Source organism: Gouania willdenowi, unplaced genomic scaffold (genome assembly GCF_900634775.1).
Source record: "Gouania willdenowi unplaced genomic scaffold, fGouWil2.1 scaffold_119_arrow_ctg1, whole genome shotgun sequence".
Taxonomy (NCBI): Eukaryota; Metazoa; Chordata; class Actinopteri; order Blenniiformes; family Gobiesocidae; genus Gouania; species Gouania willdenowi.
This window is the reverse complement of record NW_021144867.1, coordinates 1,139,250-1,155,446: the sequence shown is the minus strand read 5'-3', so window position 1 is coordinate 1,155,446 and position 16,197 is coordinate 1,139,250. Positions and strand designations below refer to the sequence as shown.

General features: G+C 35.8%; 1 protein-coding gene across 1 annotated transcript; it reads right to left on the bottom strand.

The window, feature by feature from the left end:
- Window positions 1–453: 453 nt before the first annotated feature.
- Window positions 454–10,575, bottom strand: LOC114458447 (vang-like protein 2). Its single transcript, XM_028440815.1, is given in 16 exon segments — window positions 454–489; window positions 491–544; window positions 546–578; window positions 580–717; window positions 2,139–2,182; window positions 2,185–2,275; window positions 2,277–2,333; window positions 2,335–2,383; window positions 3,892–4,027; window positions 5,377–5,391; window positions 5,393–5,505; window positions 6,969–7,054; window positions 7,056–7,153; window positions 7,156–7,576; window positions 9,471–9,594; window positions 10,390–10,575. Coding segments are annotated over 16 exon segments (1,566 nt in total). The 5' UTR covers window positions 10,461–10,575.
- Window positions 10,576–16,197: the final 5,622 nt, after the last annotated feature.

The window sequence follows — 16,197 nt, the reverse complement described above, 5'->3', positions numbered from 1 at the left end:
TTCAGAGTAGTAGAAAAAATTAAGAATGTACGGGTAGGTCCTTTTTTAACCTCCTACAGTCACATATAAAAAGGCTTTTTCATACATAATGCTGCTACATTCTGTAAGGAAGAAAAAAAAAATCAATTCCTCTTGAATTGGGGGCAAAGCTGAGCTCCAATGGCCTCGTTTTTAAAAACAAAGAGAGGAAGTGGCGACAGCGTTCAGTGCCCCAGCTCGCGCTGCTTTTCACGAGTAAAGTAGTCCAGTGGTTACAGCAGTTGAAGAGTAGAAATGCTGTTTAGAAAAATGGCTGAAAACAGGCAAAGGCATTTGTTTAATCCCAGGGTTTAGACAATCATTGAGCCCGGTTGGATTTCAGAGTCCAAAAGTTTAAAAAAAAAACTCCTCCAATAAGTCCCACTGCTAAAAAAAAAAAGAGAAGGAAAAAGGAGGGATGGAACCAGACGATGTTCACACAGACGTCTCCGACTGCAGCCTCATCACAAAACTTGTGACTCTTGGGGTCGATGAACTCCTCCTGCAGCCTGAGGAAGGGCAGTGGCGTTTACCGTGACGACCAGGGAGAAGTCCATGCGGCCGCAGAGAAAAGACCAGACCCTGACGCAGGGAGGAGGTCACGGGCTCCTCGCTGACCAGCGTCCACTGGCGGCCCCTGCCGTTCTGCTGCTGGTACTGCATGGTGGGGCCCCGGCTCAGGTAACGCTCCAGGAAGGCCTGAAGAGGGAGGTTAAACAGCCAAACATCATGTTATGTTATGTAATGTTTATTTCATCATTTTAATTCCAAAAGGTAAAAGAAAATGAACAAAAAATGAACAATTAAGAAAGCAACACAAATAGACAAAAATCATTTCGTCAATAACTGTGCCTGAAAAGGAGCAGAATGAAGTTTACAATGATTCAATTCCTGCCCATTATATTTCTGTACCTGTCGTCATCATCATGATGGATTTTAGTATTGTAAACTTCAAGCACAGTTTTACAGCAAAACATACTTGTTGAAATTAGTTTTAGTGCTTACAATTCCTAATTTAATCCCTAGGTAAAGTCCAATTTGCAATGCTTAAGAACATTTTAATATTTCTGTCATACAAGAGAAAAAAAAATACAATGAGATTACGTAGATTTAATGAATCTAAGTCTCACTTTACATGAGGATTACAATGACAATGACAATGTTTTTTTTGTTTTTATTTATTTGTCTCTCCCCCTCCTTTTTCATTAAAAAATGACAGTTATATTTTTCTTTTAATTTTTTTTTACAAAAACTATATTATCAAAAAAAACTAAAACCACAGGGAATCCCAGTTAGGTGTTTGTACAAATAATAACCATAGGAAAAAAGTGATTTAAAATAAATAAAAAATAAATCTACCTATTTTTTTTTAAGTACCATAAAAAGGTTTATAACACAACTGCCCTTGAATTTAACATAATATAACAAACCATTTTGATCAATAATCCATAATATATATATATAATTTTTTTAATAAAAGGTTTTGTTTAACATTCACCTTTATGATTAATAAAATAAATATGGACTATCTAAACAATCAACACACAAGAATATGTCAGAATAACTATATATATATATAAATAAAACATCAACTCTGTCCTCATCTGACACACTCTGATAGAGCTCTGGAGGAATGATGTGTCTGGCAGTGAAGATAATATAAATCACCGATCAGCATCAAATCTAATAATACAATAAAAGTAAACATGTCTTCTAAAGCAGTGATTCTCAACTGGTGGGTCGGGACCCAAGGTGGGTCGCGGACAGCAGGTCAAAACCAAATTAATACTTAATGTTTATTGTGTTGGGCTTGTCTTTTATCTTGAAATAAACTTTTCTTTTGACAGGTATGCTGTAAAATCCATGTTGCACAGGATAATATATGGATTTATATTTCAAAATGATTATATATGTGTGTTTTCAACAGCCATTTTGAAAAGCTAACTGTAGTTGGTTGAATTCTGGGTCGCAATTTAATGACCGTGGCAAAATATGGGTCTTAGGGTGAGACCAGTTGAGAACCCCTGTTCTAAAGTATCTTCATCGACATAAAAACGTGAAGTTGTAGCAGAGATATGTAACTATTAACTGCAGCAGAGGGAACGGGTGGTGCTCTCCACCTTGGGTGTCATGTTATGCGTGATGCAGAACTGCAGGTGTGTGGGATGCTCTCCATGCTGTGGAAGGCCTGCTGACGGGTGGTCCTCAGGTATTTCTGCATGGCCCGGGCCATCGGGGCAAAGATGGCCTGAGCTGCCCTCCCTGGGATCCATCACCTCTCTGGGGGTGTTAGGAGACGATGCCACCTCCTCCTCGGTGGAGACGCTTAATGTGTGTGAACGCTTCCTCTACAGCTACAACCAGCCTGGAGGAACAACAGCACAACAGGGTGAGAACACGCAGTGCATTCACAACAGAACAAACCACACGTCTACGGATTCACATTTGGACATTTTCTTTCTCATGACCGACAACTGACGCTTATTAACCGATTAATAACCTTTATGTAAAAGGGCCTCTTTCTGCATTTTTCCATGTCCGTTAATCAAATTCTGTTTGTTTCCTTACTTTTATGACTCATTGACTATTAAACTTCCCAAAATCCTGCCAAATATGCTAAATAGGGTTAATAAGTCAACTACTGTTTATTAATTTTATGATTTATATGCTTCAGATGACACTACGGAAGCCGGGAACCTCCAATCAAAGTCGCAGGTCTGCCGTAAAACATTATGAAAAGCTCATATGCAGATGAAAAGCACCAGAATAATGAGGTTTTAGCATGTTTTGGCATGTTTTAACGTAAACATCACCTCACACTGACGACCATGCCGTGTTAAACCACAGCTGTGTGCCAACAACGCGTCACAGCCTGTTGTTTATATGGAAGAATACAGCATGGAAAGGGAGTGATTAATTTGTTTTGCCATTTGACGATTGAGAACCTTTAACTATCACCCCCCAGTGAATCACCCCCGTAATCAGCCGTATGACATATTCATTTACTAAACATTCAGTCACCTGTTTTCAGGGAATTAATGGCGTGTAAATGCGTCATATTGGCCCAAACATGCATGTGAGGAATTTCCATGTCATATTGGGGCCTGATTTAAAGAAAAATGAGCACACTGAAAATATGGGCACACCTGGATTTTTCCCAAAATTACACAATTTCTCCCAGATATTATGGGATTTACAAATGTTTTTGGTATACATATGTGTTTATTCCCTTTATGTGCATTGATAAAACACAAAAAAGCAGAAGAAAAAAGGTAAAATTCACAAATTTTACACAAAATTAAAAACATGGACCAGACAAAATTGTTGGCACGCTTTTAAAACTGTGGCTAAATCATTTATAGCAAACAAGAATTCTGGCTTTTTTTGGCAACTATTTCTGGGAGAGAAATGGTGTATTTTCTGGAAAGATTCCAGGGGCGCAAATACTTTCGTCAATGACTATAAGTAGCTAAATATATATATATATTTATATATATATAAAATAAACCGTTAATTAATGGGTCAAAGTTCTTGTTATCAGCCCCCGCCAGATTGGTTGTCATTATAACTCACAACCTTTTCCTAAATCTAACTTAGATGTATACATAAGAAACATTATCACATCAGAATATAAAATTATTAACTATCTAACATTTTCTAAGACAAGCTGTCCCCTTTAAAGATACCTTGAACAGAGTAAAGAAAAACAAGGGCAATAACTCTGGAAAAAATAATTACGTACTTCCAATTTTCGAACTCCATCAATGTTATTGATACCCTGAAGCCACACATCGAATTTAGTTATCCTATCTTAACAGTTTGTTAAGTCCTAATATGAAAGTCTTGATTAAATCCCAGTGGCTGGTGTCTGACCTGGCTTTGCGTTTGCGAACCCTGCGCTCCATCTCAGCCTCCTCGTAGTAAAACTCATTGTGCGAGTTGTCTCTCCTTCGAGCTGCAGCCGCTATCATAGCGCGGGACTGACCTGTGGAGTTGTTCGTTGGGTTTTCTGCCAGAAAAAAGCACAAGTAGGAGGATTCAGTGGATCACATATTTGTGCATTTATTGAATAGTCACATTGTTTGGAGTTAAACGTGTTAAATTTAAAGCCGCTGGTGACAATCCTAATTTTATTTAATTTTATAATTTTTTATTTTTCTGTATTTTTCTTCAAACAATCACACAAAGTTTACAAAAGGTGGCATACAACACAATTTGACAGATAGAATAATAAAGTAAATAGATGCCTGTGGTCTTTAAAACAAAACTCCTACAGAATTAAAATAAATAAATGAACACTTTTTTTAATGACACAAAAACACAGTGTGTAGGCCTCAGAGATCAATAAATCAAACGTTCCAATAAACACTTTTTTTTATTAACACACAAACAAATGTTCGAGGTTGAAATCGCCGCTTGCAAGATTATTTTTCACTCCATTACAAACACGGTATTTGCTGATAAATGGTCATGTGACCTTGGAAAAGTTTCCCACATTGCATTGTGGGATTGGGAATCCCGTAGAATGCAAAGATGTTTGACGTTACAATTTTGATATTTAAAAGTGGACAGTGATTTTCTGCTCTTTTTTTTTATGGCTGTGATATGACCATATTCAGGTGTTTCCATAGAAACCCACAAAATCAAGAGAACATTTCTATTTGTTTACCCTATACAGTATATATTATTATACATTTGTTTGTTTGCTATTTGTAAAATTGTATTTTGGTATATGTTGACAGTGAATTTGTGGTTTTGAAATCATTTGTAAGACTTTGTACGGTGAAATTAAGAGATTATGTTGTTAATTATTATAATGGAAAGCTAGTTAATTAAAAAAAAAAGGGGTTCATGGCTAGGGGGTGGGATTAAATAAGTATGTACTTCTTCCCACTACTTTTCGGAAATGTAAACTGAATTGTGAAATTGTGTTGAGAATCTTTTTGTTTTCTTTGCTTGTTAATATATTCTGTTTACATGTTCAAAATAAATAAAAAAATCTAATCGTAATCTAAGTACTAAATTAAAAAATAAAATAAAATCAACAGTTATTATTAACCAGAATGCAAGGTGGCGGTGATTCGCTTGATGCCATTTTTGCTCTTTTTTATGGCTGTGATATGACCATATTCGGGTATTTCTATGGAAACCCACAAAATCAACATTGTTTTTAATCCCTGAAACACCAAAAATGTGTCAAGAAGTCACTTTGCAGTGTGTTTGGTTTCCAACTGGCATCAGCAGTGAATGAGAACAACTTTTGGATGAAATACAGTTTAATAAAAAGTTAGGGACTGACGCCAGCAGCTTTAATGTATCCACTTTAACGTTGACATGTTTATTAAAGGCTGTATTTACCATCGAGGGAGTAAAACCTTAAAGCCAGTCATTTTCTTTGACAGGATGGACTTTGGAAGATTAAGTAGAGCAGGGTTATAGACGGGAAAGTCGCTGTAGTAACGGTCCAACACCCAAACAAGCAGCACGCTGGATACTGGAACACAAATAATTAGTCATCAGTGTGACACACAAACGAGTTCATAAACCAGACATTAAATTAATCCAACTGTTTCAGTCATAATCATGTTCTAAACTCAGGGGTGTCCAAAAATTTTAGTTCTGGGGCCAAATACAGAGCAGTTTATCTTAAGTGGGCGGCAGATTATAGGTGGGACAATTATTAATTTTCTTTAGTTTGCATTTCCACGTATGAATAAATTATAAAGTATGTACGGCACTGATAATATCAAAGCAATAAGTCACAGATATTAGTCCCTGCAGGATCTTCACTTTCAATTTATTTTTATTTGATTTTGTGACCCACTTTTAACTAATTTAGGGACATTTTTGAGGAATAATTTTAAAGAAAATTACAGGATTTTGGAAAAATTTAGAGTTCTTTTAATAATATTGTGGAGTTCCATTAAATTGTGTGTATTAATTTGATGATATCTACAACTGAATTAGTTTGTAATTTACACAATGATTTATTTGTGGTTTCTCCAACTTTTTTGCTTGCTGCCAGGGGCCAAATTGGATTCTCTAAAGGGCCGGATTTGGACACCGGGCCATGAGTTTGACACACGTGGACTAACTAATGTTATTAAGGCCCAGTTAAAAATAAAAAAATAAAAAAAAAAAAAAATCACATTTTTTTAAAAAACACCCAAAAGTTAGAATTAATTTTGATACATCTAACAATACCTTAGCTGTTTTATATATTTAAAAAACTAATTTATTTAGATTTTCCTAACTCATTATGAATGAATGCATTAGGGTCATTCCATGTAATTTCAATACATTTTCAGGACATCCCACACACTTTGGTCAAAAAAATTATTCCGTGATTATTCAATTAACACTGCACATCTAGTTTTAATGAATGAATACTATTTTAAATATGGCCATACCCTCCTCACTAAATTGGCCATATCTCAAAAAGTATTTATCCGATCAAACAAAAAATTTACAGTGTGTTTATCGAATAATAACGGAACAAAATTGCAGAATATTTTGAGACCAAAGTGCGGTGATTATTTGTTGAAAGGACATGAAATGCATTCATTCGTAATGAGTTAGGAAACCTAAATACTAGCATTCAATGTGTTGTGTGCATTTTTCTATAAAACAGCTACGTGAAATAATTAAATAAATTCCTTAATTTAATTGCAATAACACAACATGCATTGCTGTCGTTAAAAGACTGCACCTCATGTTAGTGTTGACCTTCGACAGCATGTTCAGACAAAGTGAAAAAATAAAAGAAAATACATGAGATAATTGTTAGATGCATCAAACATTACTTGTAACTTTAGGGTTTAAAAAAAGGAAAAAGTGAAAATGTTTACTGGTCCATAATAACATCCCATTAATTGATATTTCAGGTCAAAGTTGGGTTTAATCTGACTTTAATCTGTCATCGACATGCTTGCTGAATCATTGTGACCAACCTGAGGTGGCCCACGTTGTAGAACTTGCTGGTTCCGTCTGTGCTGCGGACCACCTTCAGGCAGAAAGCCGGCTGCAGGTGTCGCACCCTCCAGCAGCACCAGAGCCAGGTACTGGATGAAGAGCAGGGCGTCGACCAGCGAAGCAGCGTACTCCACAATCCCCCTGTAGTCCTTCTCTCGGGCTCCAACACCCGCACACCATAGAAGAGCCAGTAGGACGCCACGAACAGGAACACCAGCACCATCAGCAGGCAGCGGAACACAAAGAACCGTGGGAGAGTGGCGCTGGGGGGGCGGAGGAACAGAGCCCAGGAGGAGATGAGGAGGACCAGGAGTTTGAAGGCCAGGGACACGTAGAGGCCTTCGCAGGGTGTGCCGCAGGGCTCCAGCACGTCCCGCCACAGGACCTGAGGGAGGATGAGGAAGGCTAATGGCGTCACCAGGGCGAAGAAGCTCAGGCAGCCACCCAGTATGGGCCCCACGAAACGCTTGCATTCCAGTGGCGTCGACTCCTCCAGGTCTTTGGTGAGACGCGTCAGGTCCTCGTTTGAGATGCTGTGCTCGGAGGTGCCGGTGACGACTGTGGTGGTCTCGCCCCAGTTATCATCCTGTGGGAAACACACAAAATAATTACAATATTATCTTCTGATACAAAAATGACTGACTACATTAAATAGATCAATAGTTCTCAGTACCCCCTTCTCTTATCTCTGATTCCAAGTACCCCCTTTGTCCGACTACAACATTTTACAGGGTTCCCACACTTTTTCACTATGATTTTTCAAAACTTTTCCAGAACGTTTCCATTTTGCAATATCTTTTAAATAATGATGCATCAGCTATTGAATGTAACATTAAACATCAACTAAGTGCTACCATGTTTAATTATAAGATTACTATTTTAATCAGCAGACAGTAGCTGGGTTTCCAGTACCCTTGGAAATAAGCAAAATCTAAATAGTTCAATAAAAACTGGTAATGGAAACACCTGTATTTAGAGAAAACTCAAATATCGCTAAATCGCTTTAATGAGGAGGAATTTCAAATGTTTTGATATTGAAAAGTGTTGCAAAAGCACTATGGAAACACTTTTTCTACAAATACATGTCACATCACATGACCACTTCTCTCTGACAAAACATGATGCGTTAAGTGTGGACAGAAGAGGAGACCCAGACATTTCTTAGCATGATACTTCAAAATGATTAGATGTGAAGGAATGCAGAGTTCTAAGGAGGTTCTGAGCGTCCATCATCCTGCAGCGAAGACTCGCAGGATGAGATTTCACCAGAGTTACCAGGCTCCAAAACAACTTTCAATAGAAACACGTTCAAAGTGCATTTATACTTTGTCAACATTTAGAAATACCGCTTTTATTTTGTGAAAATCTGTAATTGAAACCCAGCTACTTTAATCCAAAGCGACGCACAAAACATAGTGTTAGGGTTAAAGGACATGTTTAACATCCCATAATAGTAGCAAAGGTTGGATTTTTAACATTAAAATTAAATATTTTCAAAACAGTCAAATTATTCCATGACTTTTCAAGACTGGAAAATCGTTTTTTTCAAATTCCATAACTTTTCCAGGAATTTCATGACCAGGGGACCCTGATTTTCCTCAGAATACGATGAAAAAAACTACTACAGACTCATTAAAATTATAGAATGTATGAGTGAAACACATTTGAAATAATCTCGTTTTGTAAATAAGTGGAATAAAACAGTATTTTCAGCTCATCTTCTAATCAAGATCATTATTATGATTATCTTTTTTTTTTTTACTAAAAACCACATATTTTTAATGCTTAGCAAAGCTCAAACTGATAAATAAATATGAATAAATAACATATTTGAAACATTGTGAGATTAATAATTTACAATGTGCATTTCACACATCTAGAAATAATGCAGTACTGTTTTTTCTCTCAGACTGACAGATAAAAAAATTGAAAAGAAAAAGAAAAAAATTAAGAAGAAATTGAAAATTAAATAAAGCAAAAAAAAAAAACTTTAAAAAAAAATGAAAAAATTCAAATAAATGAATCCAAATTAAAAAATAATAATAATAATAAAAAAAAAAACACACACACAAATGACTGAACCAAGAGCAGATACTAAATGGTATGAGAAAAATCAGACCTTGTAACAGTTGTCGGATTAAACCCTTTTAAGCAGACAAACTTAAATATTTAGCTGGATATTTAGCTTCTTTATTTACTGTGTTGGTGAGTGTTCAAACCTCCTCATACTCATTTCTCCACGTGTAACATTTGTTTGGTGAAGATGATTCATTTATAAGTGTAAATGTGATTCAAAGGAATATGTTATGTTTAAGTGGACACTAAAAAAAGTGTGCTTGTTCCATGTTTTACCATAAGTCAAGTCAAAGTCACCAAATAAGAGTTAAAATAATCTATACATCACAAGTCCCTGAAGTCTGGATATCAACAGCAGAGCAAGAGATACACTTTCATTCCCGTGCTGACTCATCTAAACTCACCCTGTCATCACCACGGGTCGACTCAGCATCCAGCAGTGGTTCTCCAGGCGTGTGTATCGTGACAGACTTGTCTCCACGGCTGCTGCCATCACGGCTCTTAGAGCGATGGCGGTCCCTCCTCTCTCTGCGGATCAGACACAACAACAGTCAACGTTCATCCAAAATATGAAATCTCTATGAAAGAAAAGAAAATATCAGCACTAGTGAAAGAAAGGACACAAGTCTGTTACTGTCCACATACAGCAGCTCCGTTACGTAGTTTCTCCCTCATTGCAACAAACTGAAAGAACTGACTTTTGCTAATAAGTCAATCTGACGCTTGGAAACAATGTGAATATTTCAGCAGAGATATCAAAGTTTGTGTTTGAAGGGCCAGAATAAATGTTTCTTGTGATCAACTTCTGCTGCCGTTGGTAGCACTCGGTATTGAAACGTGGAAAACATATTTTCACTACTACTACTTATTTTCGTAAATGTCTAGAATCCTACTTTTCAAACACGTCAATCATCAGTCACTGGGTTATTTGGATACTACTTGGACCATAACACCATAAAATGAAACTTATAAGTGATGAGCTGAAACAACCACCGACTAAAGCTGGGAGATATGAACTACAATCATATCTCCCTATTTTTTCTCAATATAAGATATATTGCCAATACATATATAGATATATATATATATATATATATATATTATATATATATATATATATATATATTATATATATATAGATCTATATATATATATACACCTTTTGGACATGGAATTAATGTAATAACTTGATATTTACCCTGACAGAATGAAATGAAATAAAATTGATAGACTAATAAAATTGCTTCACCAATAAAACATGAAACCATTCCAGCACTAAAGAACAGCTTGTCATTCAGTGTGAGGTCGACCTGCTTCACTCACCTGTGTTTGCGGGAGCTTCTGGAATGGGACGACTTGTATGAGTAACCCGAGTACTGTGACTCGTTGTCCATGTCGCGGGTCGTCTGTGAGCGGGTCTTACTAGCCCCTCCTCCTCCTCCTCCTCCTCCACCTCCCGCCGAGCTGCGCTGCTCGCCGACTCCTCCCAGGTGGCTTTTACGCTCAGAGATGGACTTGGCGGAGAGCGCGAGGGGCAGTTTGAGCAGGTCAACCTTGCTCCTGAGGGAATCTATCTTGGAGGCCGACAAGGAGGGGAGCAGGAAAAAGGGGGGTGGGAATGTATAGGGAGGAGGAGAGGAGGGTTGGAGAGGACGATGGGCGGCGGCAGTGACGGCTCAGGGAGGCCTGTGAGGGACAAGAAGAGAGCGTATTGTACAATATCAATCTTTATATGTTTTTTTTCAAATACAGTCAGACCATGAAAAACCATTGTAGGTCAAATTTGCAGATGCAAAATGCCACACAGGCACATTTATTAACAATCAGTTGCACAATGTGTGTCACTATTTCTCAACGGGGGTTACGTGTATCCCTAGGGGTACAAGATGGCACGACGGGGTCCTTGAGAGCAAGAAAGTGAAAATTAACAAACAAAAGCATAAGAATATTAGATTTTATTATTTTTATTTTTTGTTAAAAATGATTAATTAGAATAATATTGATAGACATTATATTGATTAGAACATGAACTGAAAATACAAGCGTGAGGTCTTAGTCCCACACCAGGAAAGAGATGACAGGAAATTATAAAACCTATAGAAATAAATCTATTCAGGAGGAAAAACTGTATCATTTGACTTATTTATAAAGTGAGACTCTTTAAAATGTGTGTTATCACTTATTTATCTGAGCAAAACCAGGGTACTTGGATTTAAAAATGAGAGATGCTCTTTATATTTGTTTTTGTGGCGTATCTTATGTTGAAAGCAGGTTTAACCTTGACGCTGTTAATAAAGTTGTATACAGTGGATTCATGTTTAATATTATATTTAGAAAATTACAGTTTTTTTTTTTTTTTTTTTACATTAAACCTGTCCGTGGGGCAAAAAGGTTGTGGGATCGCTGCTCTAAGGGACAGCACGTGTGAGTGAGTTCTGTAGTGTGACTTGTTTAGGTGCTGTTCTGAGAAGTAATGAAAGCAGTGACTAAAACAATTATTTTGATATTATATATATATATATCAAGACACCTATTGTCATTTTCTATATCACCAAAATAGAAAAATCCATATATCTTGAATCTCGATATATGATTTATTTCTGTTGTTCCACTGTGTATTTTTTTCTCCTTTTGTGTCTTTTTGCTGTCCTTTTGTTTACGTATTTCTGTGTTCTTTTCTGTATTTCTCTGTTTATTGTACATTTTCGTAGGTTTTTCTTGCATCAGCAAATGTAACCCATAATTGTCTTTCTAAGACTTTATTTTTGAATTAAAACTATCAAGATTTATATTGTATATCGCCATTTTGAGAAAAATATTGAGATATGACGCACATGAATTTTGGTCCATATCGCCCAGCCCTAATATAATTATACACTCCATGTAATCCACTCTACATCTCATCTGTCCACACTACACGAGTAAATACAACCTATTTACATATTTTCCCTTAACACTTAGCTTCGAGAAGATACATATTATATTTATTCATTTCCACAAGCAGACTGTTCCATCCACACACAAATGCTTTTTTTTTTGTTGTCCGTGCGCGCAGCTAGCAAAAGTTCATTTTGTTCCGTAAGTTATAAGTCTGAGCCTTTTCAATAAATGGTTTCTGCATATTTTAAAACTGCGGTCAGGATTTCTTGATGCTAGCTGTGAATAGAACAGACAATACACATCAGGTTTCATATTTCTCTCTGTGCTGTGCCTGAAGCTGCTCTCCAAAATCCACAATCCATTAGAAACGAGGCTTGTTCTATGATGCTGCAGCAGTATAAATCAAAAACCTACCATCATGTATAAACAATGCTCGTTCAGAACGTGCAATTAAAATAAATTCCCAAAAACTCGACGAACTAAGACCGTTGTGCGTTTTTTTTTTTAATTGTACCCCCACAAGGGGCCTCTTCAGGGAGAGAAACCTCCTGTTGGAGGAAATGTGGATCAGATAAGGCTGGGCACTATCACATTTTCTGGGCTTGTCCAAAAATTACATCCTTCTGGATCCGGCTCAGGAATAGTATCGAGAGAGAAAGTTATGGTGTGGCCATACCACATGATTACAGTCACTTTTAAAGTTAAACAGTTGGAAAAAAACTCAAAATTATTACAAAACCCTTCATTTTTTCTCAACTCATGACATAATAGTTCCCTTATCTAAATTGAAATTGGTCACAAGATCAAGGAAATTTAAAGTGAAGACCCTGTTGGGATTGATATCTGTCACTTACTGCTCGGGTGTTGTCGGTTTCTTACATATTTTGTATATCTGTACACGTAGAAGAAGTGCAAACTAGGGCACAATAATGCTGAAATTACTCGCGTCGGAACATAAAATCTGTGGCACACTTGTTGTCAAACTGCTACATTTTGGCCCCTGAACTAAATGAGTTTGACACCCCTAATCTATTGGCTGCTGAAAGAAATAGGTTCCTAAAAAATGCTTTGTGACAACATTCCCACTAATGATGACTGGATTTGTATCATTCAATATGTAATGTTAAAACTAGGGGTGAGAACCTCTGGGTACCTCATGATACGATACGCGATACAAAGCTCACGATGACAATTATCTCACGATATGAAGATCCTGCGATTATCGATATATTGGTCAAAAATCAATCTACGATAATCTGTGACATAACAAGAAAAAAAAAAAGATTCAGAGATATAAAATAAATTTTATTTTTTCACTTAAAGACAATGAATTGAACAGTGACACTATTTTAGTGGAACATTTCTGTAAATAAGTGTCAACATACTAATGTAAACAAATAAGTGACACTATTGTAGTGCAATATTCCAGTAAACAATATATTGGTTCCTTCAACAAACAGTGACAACATTTCTGTGAAGACCTACCTATACATTTGAGTGAAAAAGCAGAAAAGTTTTTAAGAAAAAAAAAAAATATAATATATATATATATATATATATATAAATAAAAGAAAATCGATACTTAACGCGAGCATATCGATCATCGATCATGTGAAAAAATATCGAGACATCGTCACACTCCTAGTTAAAACATACATGTGCTGTAAGATTACATGACAAATTTGAACGGTTTTGGAGACCATGGAGGTTTATTTCAGCACCGTAGTCAGTTTTATGATCCCGCATCCCTAATCTACTGAAAAATAAGAACAATGTTTTTTTATTGCTTGTTTGTTTATTGACTTAATTATGAAACAACAATTTATGCTTATATGTTGTTTTGTTGACACTGTATACACATTCAAAAACTTGGGACTGAAACATGTAATGTCGTATTATATTTGTACCTTCATAAGGGCCCTATAAAATCTGCGTTAACGGAATCATGGACGGAATCACAGAATCGACCAATAAAAATGTTTAAACGCTTTAATCATCTTCACCTGCTCAGTGTTCGAACTGTTATGCCTGGCTAACTAAGAATAACTCAGTCCGTGCTGTAATTTAGTTCTTTTTATTCCAGCTTTTTGTCTCGTAGGTTCACATTCACAGTCAAGCAAGCTTCAGTGGGAACTTCCGGTTTACAAAATAAAAGTCCGTTGGAGCAACGTTATTAGAATGTTACATTCTAACATCTCATCAGAGCTACAGTAAAATGCATTTTGAAATAATGAAAAAAAATAACTACTGAAACACAATAATGAAAACAATCAAAGTTCATACTTTATTTTTTTTTTTTTAATTAAGCAATGAAAAATGTAATATTTTTTTCTATTTAGAGAGTGCATGGATTATTAGCCAGAACATTGTTTTGTTTTGTTGTTTTCCTAAAAAAGATGTTTTGTTTTCTTTAGTTTTTTAACTTCAGTGTATTGCATGGTGTTACTTTCATCCTGACTATGGGGACAAAAGTAACAAAGTGCAACATCTAGTCAATCTCAAATTCCACATTACACATAAGTGTAAATTAAATTAGGTTAATTTAAACTAAATTGATCAGAACTTAATTAATAAACCTGATCAGATTCAGTAAACCATTGATCCCTGAGAGGAAATCAGGTGACATTAATGCTGTTCTCATACGTCTTTATATGACATGTAAATAATTAAAAAGGAGAAGTCAGAATAATCCATGACACTACAACTTATATCTACCTTTTAATTGTGTGTACTTTATTTTGGTCATACATTTTTGTTTAATTATGAGTTTATTTATTTATTATAATTTATTTTGTTTCCTCACAGGAGTTAAAAACTAATAATTTCTTTAAAAAATTATAAATATTTCTAAAAAAAAAACAGAATTTAAAAAATTAAAGTGGAAAAAACGGAATTTGGAAAAAAATAAAATGGATTTTATAGGGCCCTACTTCATAAGCTGATCCTCTCAGAGTCAGTATAACTAACCCCTTGATATCAGAAAGAATTAGTCCTTGGAGTCACGGGGTAATTGATGAACAGGAAGGGGTGCTGTGGGGTCCATATAAACTGCATTAATAATTAATATGTAGTTACTCTGAGACCGTTCTGTTCCCCAAAACCCTGAACAAAATAACCCTGTGTCCGCATCTGACCAGCAACCCTAAAGCTTAACTCCGTCTCATTTATCAAAACCACCACAACAATAATGACTAACAGGCATTCAGAAATGTTTCCATTTATGAACTCTCCTATGATGTCACTGTTACAATAGGTTGGAATAGGAACATTTCAATTTATTTTGGCCAATTAATCAATAACCCTTAAACTTAGGAAAACAGAAGTGTATTTAGTGTTCTGTACGCTGTGGATCCCTTGTCGGTAAAATTGGACTACATTTGGGGGACAAGTTATCAGAAAAACTTAATTCTAATAATAATAATATTACAATAGTTAGGGTTAGGCTATAAGTCATCACTAATTAAACTAACTGTAAAAACAATTTGGCAGATTATCCAAAAAACTGATCGAGGGCCCTAGAAATTCCTTTTTTCCCCCCAAAATTCCGTGTTTTTCACATTCATTTTTGTAAATCCTGTTTTTTTTAGAAATATTGGTTCTCAACTCCTCTGAGAAAACAAAAATAAATAAATAAATAATTAAACAAAAATGTATGTCAAAATAAAAAAGTAATTTAAAAACGTGTATGCTACAATTAAAAGGTAGATTATAAATTGTACTGATGTGGAATAATCTGACTGATCCTTTTTAAATATTTATAATATGTCACATGATCTCTTAAACTGCCAATTTGCATTAAAGAAAAGCCACAAACACGTTCTATTCTTTCTTTTCTTATTATTTAACCTCTTTAATTAGTACAGTGTGTTAGGTAACAACACATTGTTACAAAAATTTACACTATGTCGGCTGTAAATACTGTTCACTCATCAGTTTATAGAAAATAAACCTATAAACTTTGATTGGCTAAAGCATAGCCAAACCAATGGTTCATCATTAAATGTGAAACAACCCTTAAGGAGTTTGCATGTGCTCTTCACCCTCTGTGTAAGTGGCTGACTAATGGCCGTGCTTGACACGCCCCTTAAACCTCAAAGCTCAGTGTTTGCTGATAATATCACATCTTCCGGGTCTCTGCGGAGGTTAATCATCACTAGGTTCCATCTTTTTACTCGTTTCGCAGCAGTTAGCGTCTGCACAAAGGCAGCCATATTTGATTACTGTGTTTTCACCAAACTTGTTTGCCCTCTC